The following is a 16,914-nucleotide window of genomic DNA, read 5'->3' on the forward strand; positions in this document are numbered from 1 at the left end:
AAAATGCATCTGAAAAGAAATTGGAGGAGTTCTTTGCTCTCCTGCCCTCCGCCCTACTTCTCAGCTGGCACCATCCGCCAGCACTGTGCAATTTCTTTCCTTCCAGTAGAAGTCCCGTGCGTGCCCCATGTGGGCAGACACCTACCCCCGCCCCAGCCGGCCAGAGGCAGGGGAGGGGCAGCCCCAGGCCACCACTCTTCTCTGCCTGTCACCTGCCCGGGCAGCTGCACTTCTTTCTTCATCTGTAAACTGAGGGCAGGCATGCCAGGAAGTTAATTCACTCAAGGGACATTTCAGGAAAATGAAGCGGTGTTGAAAGCCAGCGAGGAAATCCTTGCTGGACTACGGAAGGAGCGAACGAGCTGGCGCAGGTCAGACACTGACCAGGAACAGGAATGCGGGTGCAGTGATGAGAGCAGCCAAGCACCAGGCACCTGGCACACGGTTACTCCATGCCAGGCACCGCACTGTGCCTACTGGATCTCATTTCATCCTCGACGCAGCCCAAGAAGTAGGGACAATTCCACCCCTCCCCACCCCAAGAAGTAAAGAGACAGAGACAGGCAGAGAGAACTCTCATCCCCTGGTTCACTCCTCCAATACCCACAATGGCCAAGAGGGAGCTGGACCAAAGCTGGGAGCTGAGAGCCCAATCCAGGTCTCCCACACAGCTGGCAGGGACCCACGTACCTAAGCCAGCGCCTGCTGCCTCCCAGAGTGTACACTGGCAGGAAGCTGGATCAGAAGCAGAGGCAGGGGCCCGCACTGTGGTGTAGTGGGCAAAGCCACCTGTGGCATCGGCATCCCCTATGGGTGTTGGTTCAAGTCCTGGCTGTCCCACTTCCGACCCAACGCCCTTCTAATGTGCCTAAGTGCTTGGGCCCCTGTACCCACACGGGAGACCCAGAAGAAGCTCCCAGCTCCCAGCTCCCAGCTTCGGATTAGCCCAGTTCTGGCTGTTGTGACCCTCTGGAGAGTGAACCAGCAGATGGAAAATCTTGCTCTTTCTGTCTCTGTCTCTCTCTGTAACTCTGCCTTTCAGATAAATAAATATTTAAAAAACAAAAAAGCGGAGGCAGGACTTGAACCCAGGCACTCCAGTGTAGGATGTGGGCATCTTAGCTCTGCTCTTAGCCCCAGGCCAGACACCCACTGCAGCGGGGACCGTTATTATCTGAATCTCCAGGCCAGCAAGTGAGGCTCCAGCACATGAATTAGCTTTCCAAAGCCCAGGACAAGTACCCGGCACACGGTAACCGGGAACAGGCAGAGCAGAGGTGGAACTAGGGACTAAAGTATCATCATTCCTGGCTGGCACTGTGGCTCAATTGGCTAATCCTCTGCCTGCGGCACCAGTACCCCAGGTTCTAGTCCCAGCTGGGGAGTCAGATTCTGTCTTGGTTGTTCCTTTTCCAGTCCAGCTCTCTGCTGTGGCCCGGGAAGGCAGTGGAGGATGGCCCAAGTGCTTGGGTCCTGCACCCGCATGGGAGACCAGGAGAAAGTACCTGGCTCTTGGCTTCAGATCGGCACAGCGCGCCAGCCATAGCAGCCATTTGGGGGGTGAACCACTGGAAGGAAGACCTTTCTCTCTGTCTCCCTCTCTCACTGTCTAACTCTGCCTGTCAAAAAAGAGAGGAGAGAAGGAGAGAAGGAGAGAAGGAGAGAAGGAGAGAAGGAGAGGAAGGAGAGGAAGGAAGGAAGGAAGGAAGGAAATCATTCCTGATCACCACACCCTGAAAGACAGCCAGCTCGGCACTGTGTACCAGGAAGCACCACTAAACATACTTGTCAGGTTTTGTGTTCTATAAACCTGGACCTTGCCTGCTTGCACACAACTGAGCAGGGACTTTCTTTCAACGGAGAGACCGTCTCTTCTTTCCAGATGGCCACAGACACTGCTGGCGTCCTCACGATCGCACGGCTGCCATTTAGTGAGCACATGCTATGGACCGGTGCTGAGCTACAGGCTCAGCCGTGGGAGACTAACGCGGCGGCCGTGCTGTGGACACCCAGAGGCAGGGCCCAGGCAGGGCCCAGGCAGGGCCGGCGGTCATGTCCCCGTTTGTCCTTTGCAAAGCTCTAGAGGACTCCGGCCTTGCCCCCAGCCCCTCATCATGTCACTTCCTCCCCACCTGCTGCCTGGCCATGGGCTCTGGTGCAACCGATCCCAGGGCATCACCAGTATCAACAGAGACCTAGGACGAGGTGACTGCCCCCACTGGGTCCATGTTCCTCGGAACCCCGCCTGAAGCCTTGGCGCCCCCAGGCTCTGTGCAGGAGTCCAGCCAGGTGACCTGGGCTGAGCGACTTCTGCATGGCACCTGGGTCCCTGGGACCCACTGCTGTCCACTTCCTCTCTCCCAGAGCCCGGGGGCATGCTATGCAGAAGCAGCCGCGCGCGAGGCCCCAAGCGCAATGCTGGCTCCGTGACTCCCCTGTGCTGTGCAGCCGTGTGGTCAGGCCCTGCCCCCTCTCTGATCCCCGACTCCGCCCTCTGCACCGGGCTCAGGGAAGTCTGCACTTTGGACAGCTGCAGCAAGGCTGTTCGTGCCGAGGCCCTGTGTGCAACGAGGCCGGCGTGTGGCGAGCATGGAGGAGTGCCTTTTATGCAGCAGTGGAAGCCATAACCATCGGAGCAGACACCCATGGGACTCGGAGTGCTGCAGCCGATTCTCTGGGGAAGGAGGCATGGGAAAGGTTGATCTGTGGCACTGAGACGGGACGGTGATGACTGGGGCTTAGCTACACGGTGCAGCGACTACGGAGACCGACGAAATGAACCCAGAGAGGGACGGCAAATACAAATGTCAAACATGTGCAAAGTGCGTAAGTGTATATCCACTCTGGAGGAGTGGGTTTTGAGTGTTTTCCTCATAACAAAATGTAAGTGTTTGTGGAGATAAGTATGTTTTCTATAACTTAAACACTATACAATGTATACACTGTAAACACAATGTATATAACTGTATCAAAGCAGCCCATAATACCCCATATATATGTATAATATTTATGTCTTCATTAAATTAATTTTCTCTTTTTTTTAAGATTTAATTTATTTATTTGAAAGACAGAGTTACAGAGAGAGGCAAAGAGAGAGAAAGGTCTTCCATCTGCTGGTTCACTCCCCAGATGGCCGCAATGGCCAGAGCTGTGCCGATCCAAAGCCAGGAGCCAGAAGCTTCTTCCTGGTCTCCCACGCGGGTACAGGGGCCCAAGGATTTGGGCCACCTTCTACTGCTATCCCAGGCCACAGCAGAGAGCTGGATCGGAAGAGTAGCACCCAGGACTAGAACCAATGCCCATATGGGATGCCGGCACTGCAGGCCAGGGTGTTAACCCGCTCCGCCACAGCACTGGCCCCAATGTTCTCTTTTTTCTTACCCATTGGCCCCATGAACATTCAGAAAATATCAGCAGACACTGAGCTGCCTCCTCCTCTCAGCTCCTCTACATGTGTTTGATCTCATTAATCTCCCTCTGTCGACAGCTTGGGGTCTGGTCTCAGGGTCCCCTCAGGACCCTGGAGGACCGGAAGTCCAGAGGAGCTGGACTAAAATCCTTTTCTTGCTCTGCTGGCTGCACAGGAGGAAAGGAAAGTGGGCGGGGCAAGGCGGGGCACAGGTGTTTTCCCTGTGGGCCTCTCCCTTCTTCCAAAAGATAAAAAAATTAAAAATAGGGGGCCGATGCTGTGGGGTGGTGGGCTAAGCCTCCACCTGTGGCTCTGGCATCCCATATGGGGCGTGGTTTGAGTCCCGGCTGCTCCACTTCCCGTCCAGCTCCTTGCTATGGCCTAGGAAAGCAGCGGAAGATGACCCAAGTGCTTGGGCCCCTGCACCCGCATGGGAAACCTAGAGGAAGCTCCTGGCTCCTGGCTCCAGATCAGCCCAGCTCTGGGGACAGCAGCCATTTGGGGAGTGAACCAGTGGATGGAAGACTCTCTCTCTGTCTCTCCCTCTCCTTGTCTATAATTCTACCTCTCAAATAAATAAATAAAACTCTTAAAAAAAAAAAAGAAAGAAAAGAAAAAGAAAACAACACCCCAAAACAAAACCCAGGCAGGACTTCCAGAGCATGCGCATAACTGCCTTCGGCACTGAAGCCCACAAGAGCAAAAGACACTGCAAGAAAAACTGTCGTGAGCCATGACGATTTGAACGAAAGAAAAAAATCACAAACCTCGGCAGATTTGCAATTTGGCAATAAAACAAAACAGTGGGCCCAGGAGCCAGCAAAGAAACCAGACAGGGCTGGCTGGCCGTGGGAGGTGTGACCTCCGTCCCCTGGACTCATGGGGATCCGTTTCCCCAAAGAAAAACCACAATGCCTATGCTAACGCAAGGAACACAAACCCATGCCGCGCACCCGCACTGCCCACAGCCTTGGAACTAAGACGCAGACAAGAGGGAGGAGTCAGCCACAGAAAAGGTGTCGCAGACAGAAGAAACACGTGCAAAAGTGGAAATGAAATGTTCACGTTCCGAGAATCCACAAGCAGCATCCCTGAGCCGACCCAACAGTCAGCACCGCAGTAGGGAGTCGTGGGGTGAACCCAGCGAGCCAGCCTCAAGGGCGGGAACTCGGCTCCCCGGCCCCGCGCCAACACCAAACCCGCGACACAGAGGCAGGGCAAGGGGCTGTGGAGGCTCTGTGCTGTGGCCTGCACGTGACACACCCTAGGACAGCAGCAGGCTCAGCGAGGCCAGGTGGCCAAGCCAGGCTCCCGCAGCCAGAGATGCCAGGGGCAGGGCCGGGACCCGAGCACTTGTCACCAGCCCTGAGCTCCAGCCACTGCTGCCTCCTTTCGGATGCAATCGGAAGCTGTTTATCTGCAAAACTGCTGAAAGCTTCAACGAGGTCCCTGGGGAGAGAGTGAGCTGGTGTGTGTGTGTGTGTGCGTGTGTGTGTGTGCATGTGCGTGCTATGTGCTCGCATGTGCGAGGCAGGGGGCGGGGGCGCTGGGTAGTACATCCTGACTCCCAGCTTTCATCTGCTTCCTGCTAATCTGTCTAAAGACCTCTGGGAATACGGAGCTGTGGGCACGAGCAGCCCAGTTCCAACTCAATTAGGGCTTTCTGTGCTTTGTCAGGGTCTCGGCTCACACAATCTCCTGGCTTTCATCCGGCCTCTGAAGACTTCCGCTGTCACCCTTCCCATTGTCACCGCCATGGCCTCCAGCACCCCCAGAGCCACAGCAGCCACATTCCTGGAGTACTCGGGGTGAGTCAAGCTGCAGGTTGTCAGTGGGGAGTGACCGTGCCCCTGGGTCCCGGGAGGCAGGTTGACGCTGCCGGGGCCGGAGACGCTGCCCACCACCGACAGTCACCCAGCCCCAGTGATGTCCGTGTTTCTAACTGGACACTGCCAAGAAAATGTGCCCCTGCGGCCTGTGCCCCAGCACAAGGGACTGCAGGACGACAACTGTTCCTGAGAGGTGCCCCCACCCACAGCCCCAGGACGGCCTGCAGCGAGAGGGACCCTGGGTAAGCCTCCGGCCCCCGCCGAGGACCTCTGTAGTCTGGAAAGCATCTCCCCTTGGGGGACTCCGTACGTCCTGTGTTATGTACAAGACCAAGGGGAACCTTTCCCAAGTTCTCACACGTGTTCTCACACGTGCTGGCAGCACCTCTGGCTCTGCTCTGACACCTCAGAGGAGAAGACATGCGCAAGTGAACCAGTAGACAGCAGCTCACTCTGTCTCTGTTTCTTTGCCTCTCAGATAATTTTTAAAACTCACAGACAACATGCCACGGTTCAGTATTAACATGCCTGCCTCAAAGACAGGGGCCCCACCAGGGACGAGGCAGGCCCAGAGGCCCAGTCGGGACGCATACCCCAGGCTCGGAAGGCACTTGACCGGGGCTGGGGAAGCAGCAGCGGCCAGGAGCCCAGCCCTGTGCCTGGTCTCTGTCTCCCCGTGCCAGGCACGGGGCAGGTGCTCAGATGCTGCCTTCAGGTGACGCGAGTCCTGCTGCCTCTCTTCACAGCCACTCCTGGAGAGCACCCCTGCAGTGGGAGCTCCCCCGGGATGTGCCCCCCCAGGGAATGAAGCCACCGCCTGCAGGTTCCCTGTCAACCTTTCCCCTCCCAACCTGGCCCTGCAGTGTGGCAGGGAGGCGGATGCCAGGCCCCCAGGACACCAGGGCTGAAGGAAGGAGAGCCCTGGCTAGGCCACAGGGGCAGGAGCCTCGAGCCTTCCCCACGCCCTCCTCTGCTGGGTCAAGGTGGCCCCTGGCTTCCTCAAGCCGGCCCAGAATGTTCTCTCTGTGAATCGGAATTCAGGCCCCACCAGTGCCCTGATGTGGCTGGGTCAGCCTCTCCCCTCCCTGACACTCGGTCTCTCCTGATGATTGCACTTAGGGGCACCTTCTTGGAACCCTGTCCCCGGCACCCCGAGTCCAGGCTCTCGTCTTCACTAAAGGAAGATGGTCGCTGAGCGCCCTCTGGTGGCCAAACATGACACTGCAACACCAAGAAGTGGCCCCTGTTGGGTGCTGTCCAAGAAAATTAGTCCCCGGAGGAAACAGCGTCCCAGTGTCTATAGCCAACCAGCCACAGGGGTCTCACTGAACGCCACCCCTCTGTCCTCCCACCCACCGTGCTCACAAAGACAGGAGGCCTTTGAAGCTAGAGCTTGGAAAACCCTCCATCAGCCTGTCACCCAGGGTGCCCTGATAGCCCGCTACAAAGTCTGTCCGCCTCGTTTCTCCTCCGCTGAGCACCAGACTGAGCAGGGGAAAACAAAACCGCTAAAGAAAGAAAATGATCAGATGACAAAGCTAAGCTGAGCCCAGCTCCAAGGACAGGGCTGGCGAGGAGGGGGAGGGAGCAGGGTCTCCACTCTCCCTGCAGCTTCCCGTTTCCCTTTCCATGGGAGAAGTGACGTCCACAGGGAGACTGGAGTGTGAGAAACCCCGCATCCAGAATCCCACTAGAAAGATGGCTGCTCCCACCCCCAAGCCAACAGTGGCTCCCACCTGCAAGTGGCCCCCAGAGAGGACGGCTGGGCTGTGTCTGTATACCCAGCACTCCACAGAGCACAGGTGTGGTCCCCACCTCAGAGGACTCACAGGCTGGGGGGAACAGGCAAGAAAAGTCAAATGGGGCCAGTGTCATGGCACGGAAGGTTAAGCCGCAGCCTGCAGTGCCAGCATCCTGTGTGGGTTCCAGTTCGAGTCCCGGCTGCTCCACTTCCCATCCAGCTCCCTGCTAAGGCTCTTAGAAAGACAGCAGAAGATGGCCCAAGTGCTTCAGCCCCTGCCACCTACGCGGGAGACCTGGACGGCGCTCCTGGCTCTGAGCCTAAGCCTGGCCCGGCACTGGGCCTTCTGGGGAGTGAACAGCAGATGGAGGATGTGTGTGTGTGTGTGTGTGTGTGTGTGTATGAGAGAGAGAGAGAGAGAGAGAGAGAGACTGACTGTGCCTTTCACATAAATCTTTTACAAGAAAGAAAAGAGCAGGCAGCACGGAGAACGCTGTGTCACGACAGCGCGTGTCTGGGGTGAGGCTGATGTGAGCTGAAGCTCAGCTCTCCAAGTGCTGGCTGTGTGACTTCAGGCAAGTCCCTGACCCTCTCTGGGCATGCCCCCGCTTCCTGCCGTCCCGCCTTCCCCCGAGCCCTGGGTCTAGCAAGCGCTGGATAAATGACAGCCCTGTAACTCTGATCCCTCCTGTAAGCGCGGACTCGCTCCCCCCAGCCCTGGTGCTCCATGTCCCAGCTCTGTGCATTTACTCTGCTCTTCTTTATGCCGCGCTGAGCACTCTCCTGGTTCGCAACTTGTGTGCATTTGTTTTAACCGAATTCTTGCTTGATCTTTACCAACAGAGGTCACTAAACTTTTCTTTCAAGAGCCTGACTGCAAGGGTCTCAGGTCTGCAGGGCTGCAGATGCAGAGTCTCTGCCAACTGCACCACTCTGATGCAGCAACAGCCACAGGCAACAGGTGAACCAAGGAAGGCAGGGTTCCAATAAAACTTTATTTACAAAAGCAGGCAGAGGGCCAGCAGGCTCTGGTTTGCTTGCTCCTGATCTACAGAGTATCTCTCGTTATCTGCTCATTCTACCTCCCACACGACCCCATCACTGCCAGCCAAGGGTACCTCAAAACATTCATGCAAAATGGGATTAAAGAAAAACGTACTCCAGTACAAAAAAATAATTGAAGTCCATGCACATCAAGGGGTCTTCAAAAAGCTCATGCAAATACATATCATGGGAAAACAGGCAAAGGCTTCAGGGTTCTTGCACAGAAATAAAAGTTTTGGGAAGCCTCTCTCTTATGTCTCTTTCCTAGAGCAAATCTATAAATGCCTCGATTCTTCCCTCCGAGGACACAGTTTCACTTGTGTCAACACTAACAAAACCTAAGTAAGCAAAACTGGCAGGCTATGAAGGAAGGGACTGTCACAAAACCCTGAGGCAGCACCCCCTGCTGACATACAGCCCTGCACGGCTTTACAGAGAAAGACTTCTGCAGGCACACCTGCCCAGCAGGCGTCCGCCTCGCTTAGGAATGACGCAGCTCCTGTCAGTAATCCTTGTGGCCCACGATTATAGCCTCGAGGTACCTTGTGTAACCCTCCCCCACTTCGCCTTTGAAAGCTTCCCCTTAGCACAGGTGTTGGAGCTGCGGCGAAGTCACTGCTTGGGACGCCCACAGCCCACATGAGTGTGGGCGCTGAGTCCTGGCTGCTCCGCTTCCGATCCAGCTCCCTGCTAAGGCACCTGGGAAAGCAGCAGAAGATGGCCCAAGGGCTTGGGCCCCTGCCACTCAGGTGAGACCCGAATGGAGTTCTAGGCTCCTGGCTTCAACCTGGCCCAGCCCTGGCCACTGAGACCGTCTAGGGAGTGAACTACAGGACCTGCGGAAGATCCTTTTGTCTTTCCCTCTCCCTCTACCACTCTGCCTTTCAATAAATAAAATAAACCTTAAAGAAAAGAAAAACAATTCAGCAAAGCAAAAGGCCACTTGAGTGCAAATTGTGATCACAAAGAAGCAGAGTGGTCCTGTAGCTTCCAGCAAGCCTGTCTCAATCTCGGAATGTTCTAGAAAGAAGCAAAAATAATCTTGCTCCAGGCAGTGTTCTTTTGTATCCCTCAAGCCCTCCCTGCCTCCCCACTGCACATTCACTGCCCCTTTTTCAAGTTTTATTTTCATTTTACTTGAAAGGCAGGGACACAGAGAGAGACAAAGAGATCTTCCATCTGTTGGTTTACTCCCCAGATGCCCTCAATGGCTGAAACTGGGCCAGGCCAAAGCCAACAGCTAGAACCCCACCCGGGTCTCCACTGGGTGGCAGGGAGCCACCTTAACTGCTGCACCAAATGTCCACCCCTTTACTGCGCCTTTTCATGCTCCCAAGAAAGCCTCACACCCCGGGTCACAGGCATGGCCGGGAAGGATAAGGAGGGCCCAGATCTGCTGGGAGTTTTCCCATCTGTGAAATGGGCACTGGGCCTGCTCTGGCCCTTCCCCACATACACACACAGCCATGAGCTCACAACAAGTCACGCGGGTGCGGGTGCTCTGTGTAGGTGCCACTCGGCTCTCGGAGTTCGCCCACGGCCTCAAAGTGAGCGTCTTGTTCCCCCTCTTCCCTGCAAAGCCCCCAGGGCTGCCCCCACAGCAGAGCACAGCAGAAGCACGGGGACCAGGGAAAGTTGTCACACGGGCCTGGGTCCGACACTCAGCTGCTGGGTGAGCCCAGGCAAAGACCCACCTCTCTGAGCCTCGACTATCACACCAGAAAATGGAAATCACAATCCTACTGGCCTCGGGAGCTAGCTAAGAGGATGGGATGAGGCAGAAACACACAACGATGATCCCGCATGGGACCCAGGCCTGCAAAAGCCAACCTCCACCATCGTCATCAACCCCCTCGCTCACTCCATGACCGCTCTGTGCACTCCAGCTCTGGGACTGTCCCGGCACACGGGTTCTCAGTGTGGTCCCCAAACTGGCATCATCAACATCACCTGTGCAGATGCCCAGGCGTCTCCCTGGACTGGGCTGAAAGGGGAGTTCTGGCATGGTGCCCCCCTAAAAGACTACGATGCATGCAGAGGTTTGGAAACCTCTGTCTGAATGGGAAAGAAGCATGCATGCAAATAAACAAAACCACTTGAGGTGTGGTTGGATCTATGAAATAAAGGAATGAAGGGAAAACAAGGCAGTGCCACATGCCACCGTCACCCCAGTCCTGGGAGGACTCCCGCCCACCAGAGGCAAGAACACGCCCTTCCAACATCCACATCACCTGCGCCCTAGAGCCTCGGCTCTGGAGGACCGTGGGCCGTGGAAACGCTGTGTGGCCAGGCAGGCGTGGGCGACCCCTAGAGAACAGCAGCCCCAACGTGGAGTGGGGAACGGGCTATGGAGCTGCAGCAGTGCTGGGGGGACCGTGGCTCAAGGAGGAGAGAAAGAAGGAAGGCGCTGAATTGGAACTCAAGTCCAGGGGCCCCGCCATGGTCTGGCTGCTTGTGCCCCCCCAAGTTCACGTGCTGCAATCTAACCCCCCAGGTGAGGGTACCAGAGCGGGGGTCTTGGGGGTGAAGAGGTCACAGAAGCAGCCCCAGAGGGCAGTCTTTGCCTCCTGTCCTGTGAAGCCACAAGGTGGCCCCTGTGAGGAGTCGGCCGTCGTCAGACCTCAGAGCTGCCTGCACACTGGTCTCGGGTGGCCCCGTTCCTGGAACTGTGGGCAACACACTGCTACTGTTTATAAACCACTCAGAATACAGTATTGTGTTCTAACAGCCTGAAAGTACCACAGGCTCCTTAGAGCAAAAAGAGAGGAGGGTAGGAAGAAAGAGAGAAGTGCACTGGAGACAGAAAAAGGCTAGGGGCCCCTGGTCATGGTGGTGATGGTGGTAATGACGGTATCAGGATGGCGGTGACGGCGATGACTGTGTTGGTGATGGCAGCCATTGTAGGATGGGGTGGGGACGGTGATGGTGGTGGTGACAGTATGGTGAGGATGATGGCAATGATGGTGATGTGATGGCGGCGGCAATGGTAATGTTAGTGATGGTGGTAGTGGCTGCAGGATGGGGCGGAGACAATGATAGTGATGTTGGTGATGATGGTGATGGTGATGATGGTGGTGATGGTGTGATGGTGATGGTGGTATGGTGACCATGTTAGTGATGTTGGTGATGGTGACAATGATGGTGACAGTGCTGATGGTGGTGATGGTGTGATGGTGATGGTGGTATGGTGACGGTGTTAGTGATGGTGATGATGGTGATGGTGACAACGATGGTGATGTGATGATGGTGAGGAGATGGTGGTGGCAGTGGTGACAATGTTAGTGATGGAGGTGACGGTGACGGCTGCAGGACGGGGTGGAGACAGTGACAGTGGTGGTGATGCTGACACCATGACAACAACAGGATGGATCAAGTTCTTAATCCAGGCCAGGCCCTCGGACCGCCTGTACCATCTCCCATAACCCTGCCAAGGGCCAGTGACACAGCCATGACCAGATCCCCACCCCACTGTGGGAAGCAGAGCTCAGCACCAGGAAGTGCCTTCCCCAGAATCACTGAGCCAACAAGACTGCTCAGCCAGAACTTCAACCCGGCTGCTGGGCTCCAGGTCCAGCACCCTTAGCAGATGACTGGAGACTGGGAAGCAGAGGGGAACAGTGCAGAAGACCAAGCCCTGGCCACGCCCCAGGCCCGGAGGACACCCCCTTAGCCTGCTCCGTTTTCCCTCCTCCACAGCACGGACTACCCTGATGCACCAAGCCACGTTCGTGCTCCTGACGACAATCACTTATTCTCTGATCCCTCCTAGAACAGACTCCCCCGGGGACACATGTGAAAGCAGGCATCCCCAGAGCTAAGAACGGTGCCAGGGGGCTGGCGTTGTGCGCAGTGGGCTAAGCCACTGCTCACAACACCGACATCCTGTGTCACAGCACTGGTCCCAGTCCCAACTGCTCTGCTTCCAATGCAGCGCCCTGCCAATAGGAATGGGAAAGCAATGGAAGATGGCCCAAGGACTTGGGTCCCTGTCATGCATAGGGGAGACCCAGATGGAGTTTCTGGCTCCTGGCTGTGGCCTGGCCCAGCTCTAATAGTTGCAGCCACTTGGGGAGTGAACCAGTAGATAGAAGATCTCTCTCTCTCTCTCTCACACACACACACACACACACAGTCTTTCAAATAAACAAATCTTTTAGGAAGATAAATCAAGCTTTTGCCATCCTCTGCGAATGAGAGAGAGAGAGAGAGAGAGAGAGAGGCTGGTTGATACGTATCTTGGTCAGGCACACAGGCACAAAGCTGTCCTTCCTCCATTTTTGCAGCCAACACGTGTGTCCCTTCAGTCGCTAACAAACATGTGCTGAGCCCCCACCCCATGCTGGATTTCAAAATGTCTGATTTCCTCATTGTAGCCCTGGTTGAGAGCTGGAGACATCAACACAAATATGACAAAGCCTGCAGGAAGCAGGAGTCTGGGGAGACTAACACAGTACCCAGCGGAGGGTGGAAATGATGGAATCACACAGCTCCCACGGTGGCAAGAAGCGCCAAGGGACTGTCATTTCTGAGGGTAGAATTTGAGAGCAGGATCTTAGCAGACAGCTCACTGCTGCCCCCTGGTGGAGATGAGGAGGAAGCACCGCATGGCAGTCATCTGCCCAGCCTGCCCACAGCAAGGTCATAGTGCGACAAGGCAGGGAGGCAAGGAGACCACCGCCGTAAGGGACGGCCACGTGCTGGCAGACGCACGCAATTCAATCACTCGTTCCACCAAGCTCAGAGGCCTTGCAGCAGGCGCGTGCCTGGCATGCTGGGAAGAACCGAGGCGGGCAGAAAGGAAATGAGCAAGACGGAGAGGAGAGGCCGGGCCAGAGGTGCCGAGGTCCAGCCCTTGGAGGCCCTGGGGCCACGGCCAAGGGGTCAGCTGGGCTTCAGACCCAGGAAAGGCCTGCGAGAGGACCACGCTTCGGGTGGGGCCTGAGGATGCCAGAGATTCACTAGAAAGACCCGGAGAAGGGACCCCTGGGCCATGGGTGAGGCGGAGCCCACACCGGGCCCAGGGGATGGACGTGTTGGTCACTGATGGCTAGAGAGGGGTCATGACCTGTGGGGCTCCCAGTGAGAGCCAAGCCTGGGGGGTGCCCTGTGACCACGGGATGCAGAGGGGGAGGGCATATTCACTCAAAAGTATCTGCAGGACCCCCACTGCATGCCTGGTGCTGCCCTGCAGCCTGGGAACAAGACAGGGGCTCCTGCAGCCTGCAGCCTGCAGCCCGGCGCGGGGCCGGAGGCCTCTGATTAAAAAATCGCCCCCCAAATCAGAATCAAAATGTGCTCTGCGTCCTGCCTCCCTCCTACAGCAATGAGAAGTGGCCAGGGACACTCGGGAGAGTCAGAGCCAGGGACCGGCCCTGCACGGGGAGGTCTTAGCAAGGGGTCTTAGCTGAGCCGACCTCAGCCCTGAGCAGTGGGGAACTGGCTCTAAGCACGAGGCACCAAGGGATTTGCTTAGAGGACGCTGTCTCAGGACCTCCCCCGGCAACGTGCGGCGGTTCTTTTAAAGGATGAAGAGCGCTGGCTGAGTCAGAGGACGCTGCAGGCGCTGGACCGGGAAGCCCCCTCTCGGCCGTGCTGGCGCAGCCGGGTCGTGGGCCGACAGCTCCGTGCCACGGCTAAGGAGCACATGACTGTCCCAGCAGTCCCTGCCGGTGGCTTTGCTTCCCAGAGAACATCCGGAAAGATCTAGAGCCCCTTCCGTCTGTAATGACTGCAAACGGGGCAGGAGGCAGGGGCGTCCTTATCTATGGGGCGGGGGCAAGGGTCTGCTCAGGACAACCCTCGACTCACGGTCCCTTCTGAGGTGGGCTGTAGCCCGAATCAGGAGGAAGAATGCAAACGGGCACGCGTGGGGGCTCGGCCAACGGTGGCTTCCCACACGCTGTCTGTTCACCACCCTGCCTCCCGACTGCTGGCTCCTAACAGCGTGGGGCAGTACTTGTCCAGGGTTGGAGTTCGTTCCAGCAAGGGCACCTGACACCGCAGACTGGTGTTCAACAGTGACACCTGCTGGCGGGAACGGGCATAGCCGCTTCCATGGGCCCAGAACGCTGGCGGTGAGGCGATGCATGCAGACGACCCCTGGGGACTGAAAGACCCCAGAGGTGGTGAAGGAATCGCCAGACTGGAGAGAAGCAGAAGTCGCAAGAGAAGGCTGAGTGCTGCCAGCTACAAACAGCAAACAGGTACTTGGGCGATTAACTGGAACAACCAGGAGAGGTGACACTACACATGGACCCCAAACCCATTGAACAAATCAGAGGTTATTTTATTGGGTAAATTTTAGATAGATAAATATACATATAGAGATATAGCTTCCAAATAATATGTATGGGTAGTCCCAATTCTGCCCTATAAGAAATGTATACACATACCCATTTGGGGGAAGAATTATACCAAAATTCATATGGACATGACAGCAGGTCCTTAGGGGATGGGAACTTAGGTCATTATTTTTTAAGTCTATTTTCTAATTTATGATACCACGAATGCATATCATTTATGTAAAAAGTCAGAAGCAAAACGAATGCATATCATTTATGTAAAAAGTCAGAAGCCACACGCTGACCCAAAATCAAACGTCCAGCCAAAAGGCCCAGGTTGCCTGTGCACACTGCATATCCGACACCTGTCACCCAACCCGAGGCCCCTGCAGCCTCAACAGGTGAGCGCAGGCAGGAGGTCACCTCCATCCAGCCTGCAGCCCCAGGCCCGGCTCGCCCGCCTCGGGAGCTCACCTGACGTGTGCACGTGGCGCAGGCAGGACAATGAGGCGTTGAGGCGCGCACACTCCTCCCGGTTGACTCCGTATTTCTCCACCGTCTCGCACACCTGCTCGTCCGTCATCTCCAGCAGGTCCTCCAGGCTCAGCTGGCCGGGGGAGATTTCCTAGGGCAGGGCACGGAGAACGACAGTCACCTGGGTGGCCACTGGGCAGAGGGCACGGCGTCCCAGACTCCATGCTGCCCTGCGGCCGTGCCCTCGGGAAAGGGCTGACAGCTGGGGCGGGGGCTCAGGGCTGGACTTGACCCTGGGCCACCTGCAGCCCGGGACAAGGCGAGAAAACAGAGGACAGTGCACAGTGGGCAAGGGGCAGGGAGAGGCAGGATCCCCAGCTGTGTGTGCACTGAGCGTGTGTCCCCTCACGGCCACCTGGATCTCCCCTGTGCCCACAGTGATACAGACGCACCTCACCCGTTGTCAAATGCATGCACTGTGCTCCCTCGGGTGTGTCTATGGTGAGACATACAAGCAGGACACACAATCACACCCAAGGAGATCACGGGAAACAAATAAGTTGACTGGAGTGCAGAAACTTTGAAAATGCGTGTACTGTTGTTTTTTCATAATATGCCTCTCCGTGAACGTCGGAGGAACCCCTTGTATGAAGATTCTGAAAATCTCTTGCACTAAAATCTTTGGCATTTGCAGCATCGAGGAATTCTCTTTTACAGCCCCGTTTTCACATCTGACATTATTGCAGTCTATGGATGGCAATTCTGGACAAGACTGTGGAGCACCTCTGCCCTCTTGTGGCCACATCTGGGTATGGCAACAAAATACAGATTGCACCTTATTCGGTGAGACAGAAAGCGGCCCACCACTTCCGCACAAACATTCTCTCCAAAAACAGGAGCTGCAGGGCAACAGCCCAAGCTCGACCAGTGCCTTAGCAACTGAACACAGCAGAGGCATGGAGGGGACGGGGACAGAGCCACGCTGCGGTGCACTCCAGGAGGGACCCGGCACAGGCAGCCTCCGGCTCCAGGGGGCAAACCGGATGGCCCCTGGGAGGGGTCGAGTCCCGGCAGAAAGGAGTCTCCTCTTTGCCACAGGACTTGCTTGGGCATTTTTGCCCTGTGACTTAAAAATACAATCAGTCTACACTGAAGCCTCGGATGGCAAAAAATATCAGACAAGCAATGATTTTATGATACAAAAAGTGGGGAGAGCCATCACAACCCTGGACCAGAGCAGCCGCCCTTCTGGTGGGTGAAGTCACGGTCCCAAGGGGCAGTGTTTGTCCCTGCAGCCCACCACCCCCTATCAAAGTGCCCGGGGCTTCAGCTTCTCGATTCCCAATGCCAGGTTCCTGCCAACGCGGGCCCTGGGAGGCAGTGGTCGGGTTCCTGCCGCTCACACAGGTGACTAGAACTGAGTTCCCGGCTCCTGGCTTCAGCCTCAGCCCAGCCCTCGCCAATGCAGGCGTTTGGAGAACGATCCAGCAGATTGAATCTCTCTCTCTCTCTCTCTCTCTCCCCACACCCAATAAATACTTTTTAAAAAAGTAACAGTAATAACAGCTGGGATGGTGGGAGCACTGTTTTAGGTGCTTCTCATGAGTTTTCTTTCAGTGCCACAAAACCACATAAAGGAGGTATTTGCATGACCACCATCTGCAGCCCTGGGACACTGGAACTCCGAGAGGCTGCACAAGTCACTCGAGGCCACACAGCGAGGGAGGGGCCGAGCCACCGTGTGAACCCAGGCTGGCCTCCCCTGCGAGCTTTCTCCAGTCTCCCTGCTCCTGCACAGAGCGGCGCCCTCTGGTGGACACATGCTAGAACTGCAGGCAGAGAGCGGGGTCCCCAGCTCCGCCCCCACCCCCTGGCCGGTGGCCTTGAACTCAAGATGCTCACAGGTACCTGTGGGCCAGGCACATGTCAACGGGCGGAGCAGTGAACCACAGGGTGGCCGGGGGCCGCCGGGAGCCAGCCCGCCCTGGTCATCATCCCTAGACGGCAGCTCAGCTCCGTCCGCTCGGAAACCCCAACTTCTCAAGCGAATCAAGTGAACCCACACAAATGAAACCTGTGCTTAGCCTCACGTGGACGCTTCCTTCCAAGGATCCCGGACAGGAAGCCCCACCTTGG

The 16,914-nt window shown here is 56.5% G+C and overlaps 1 protein-coding gene across 10 annotated transcripts in view; it reads right to left on the reverse strand.

The window, feature by feature from the left end:
* KSR2 (kinase suppressor of ras 2) overlaps window positions 1-16,914 on the reverse strand; it is a 434,938-nt gene that overhangs the window by 309,533 nt on the left and 108,491 nt on the right. For all 10 annotated transcript variants that reach the window (XM_089323244.1, XM_070065978.2, XM_089323245.1 and 7 more), the window contains exon 3: window positions 14,779-14,929. In XM_089323244.1, the coding sequence (XP_089179370.1) occupies window positions 14,779-14,929 (151 nt within the window). The remainder of the gene's footprint in view (window positions 1-14,778; window positions 14,930-16,914) is intronic.

This window comes from Oryctolagus cuniculus, chromosome 21 (assembly GCF_051225735.1).
Source record: "Oryctolagus cuniculus isolate XC-2025 breed Fujian yellow rabbit chromosome 21, ASM5122573v1, whole genome shotgun sequence".
NCBI lineage: Eukaryota > Metazoa > Chordata > Mammalia > Lagomorpha > Leporidae > Oryctolagus > Oryctolagus cuniculus.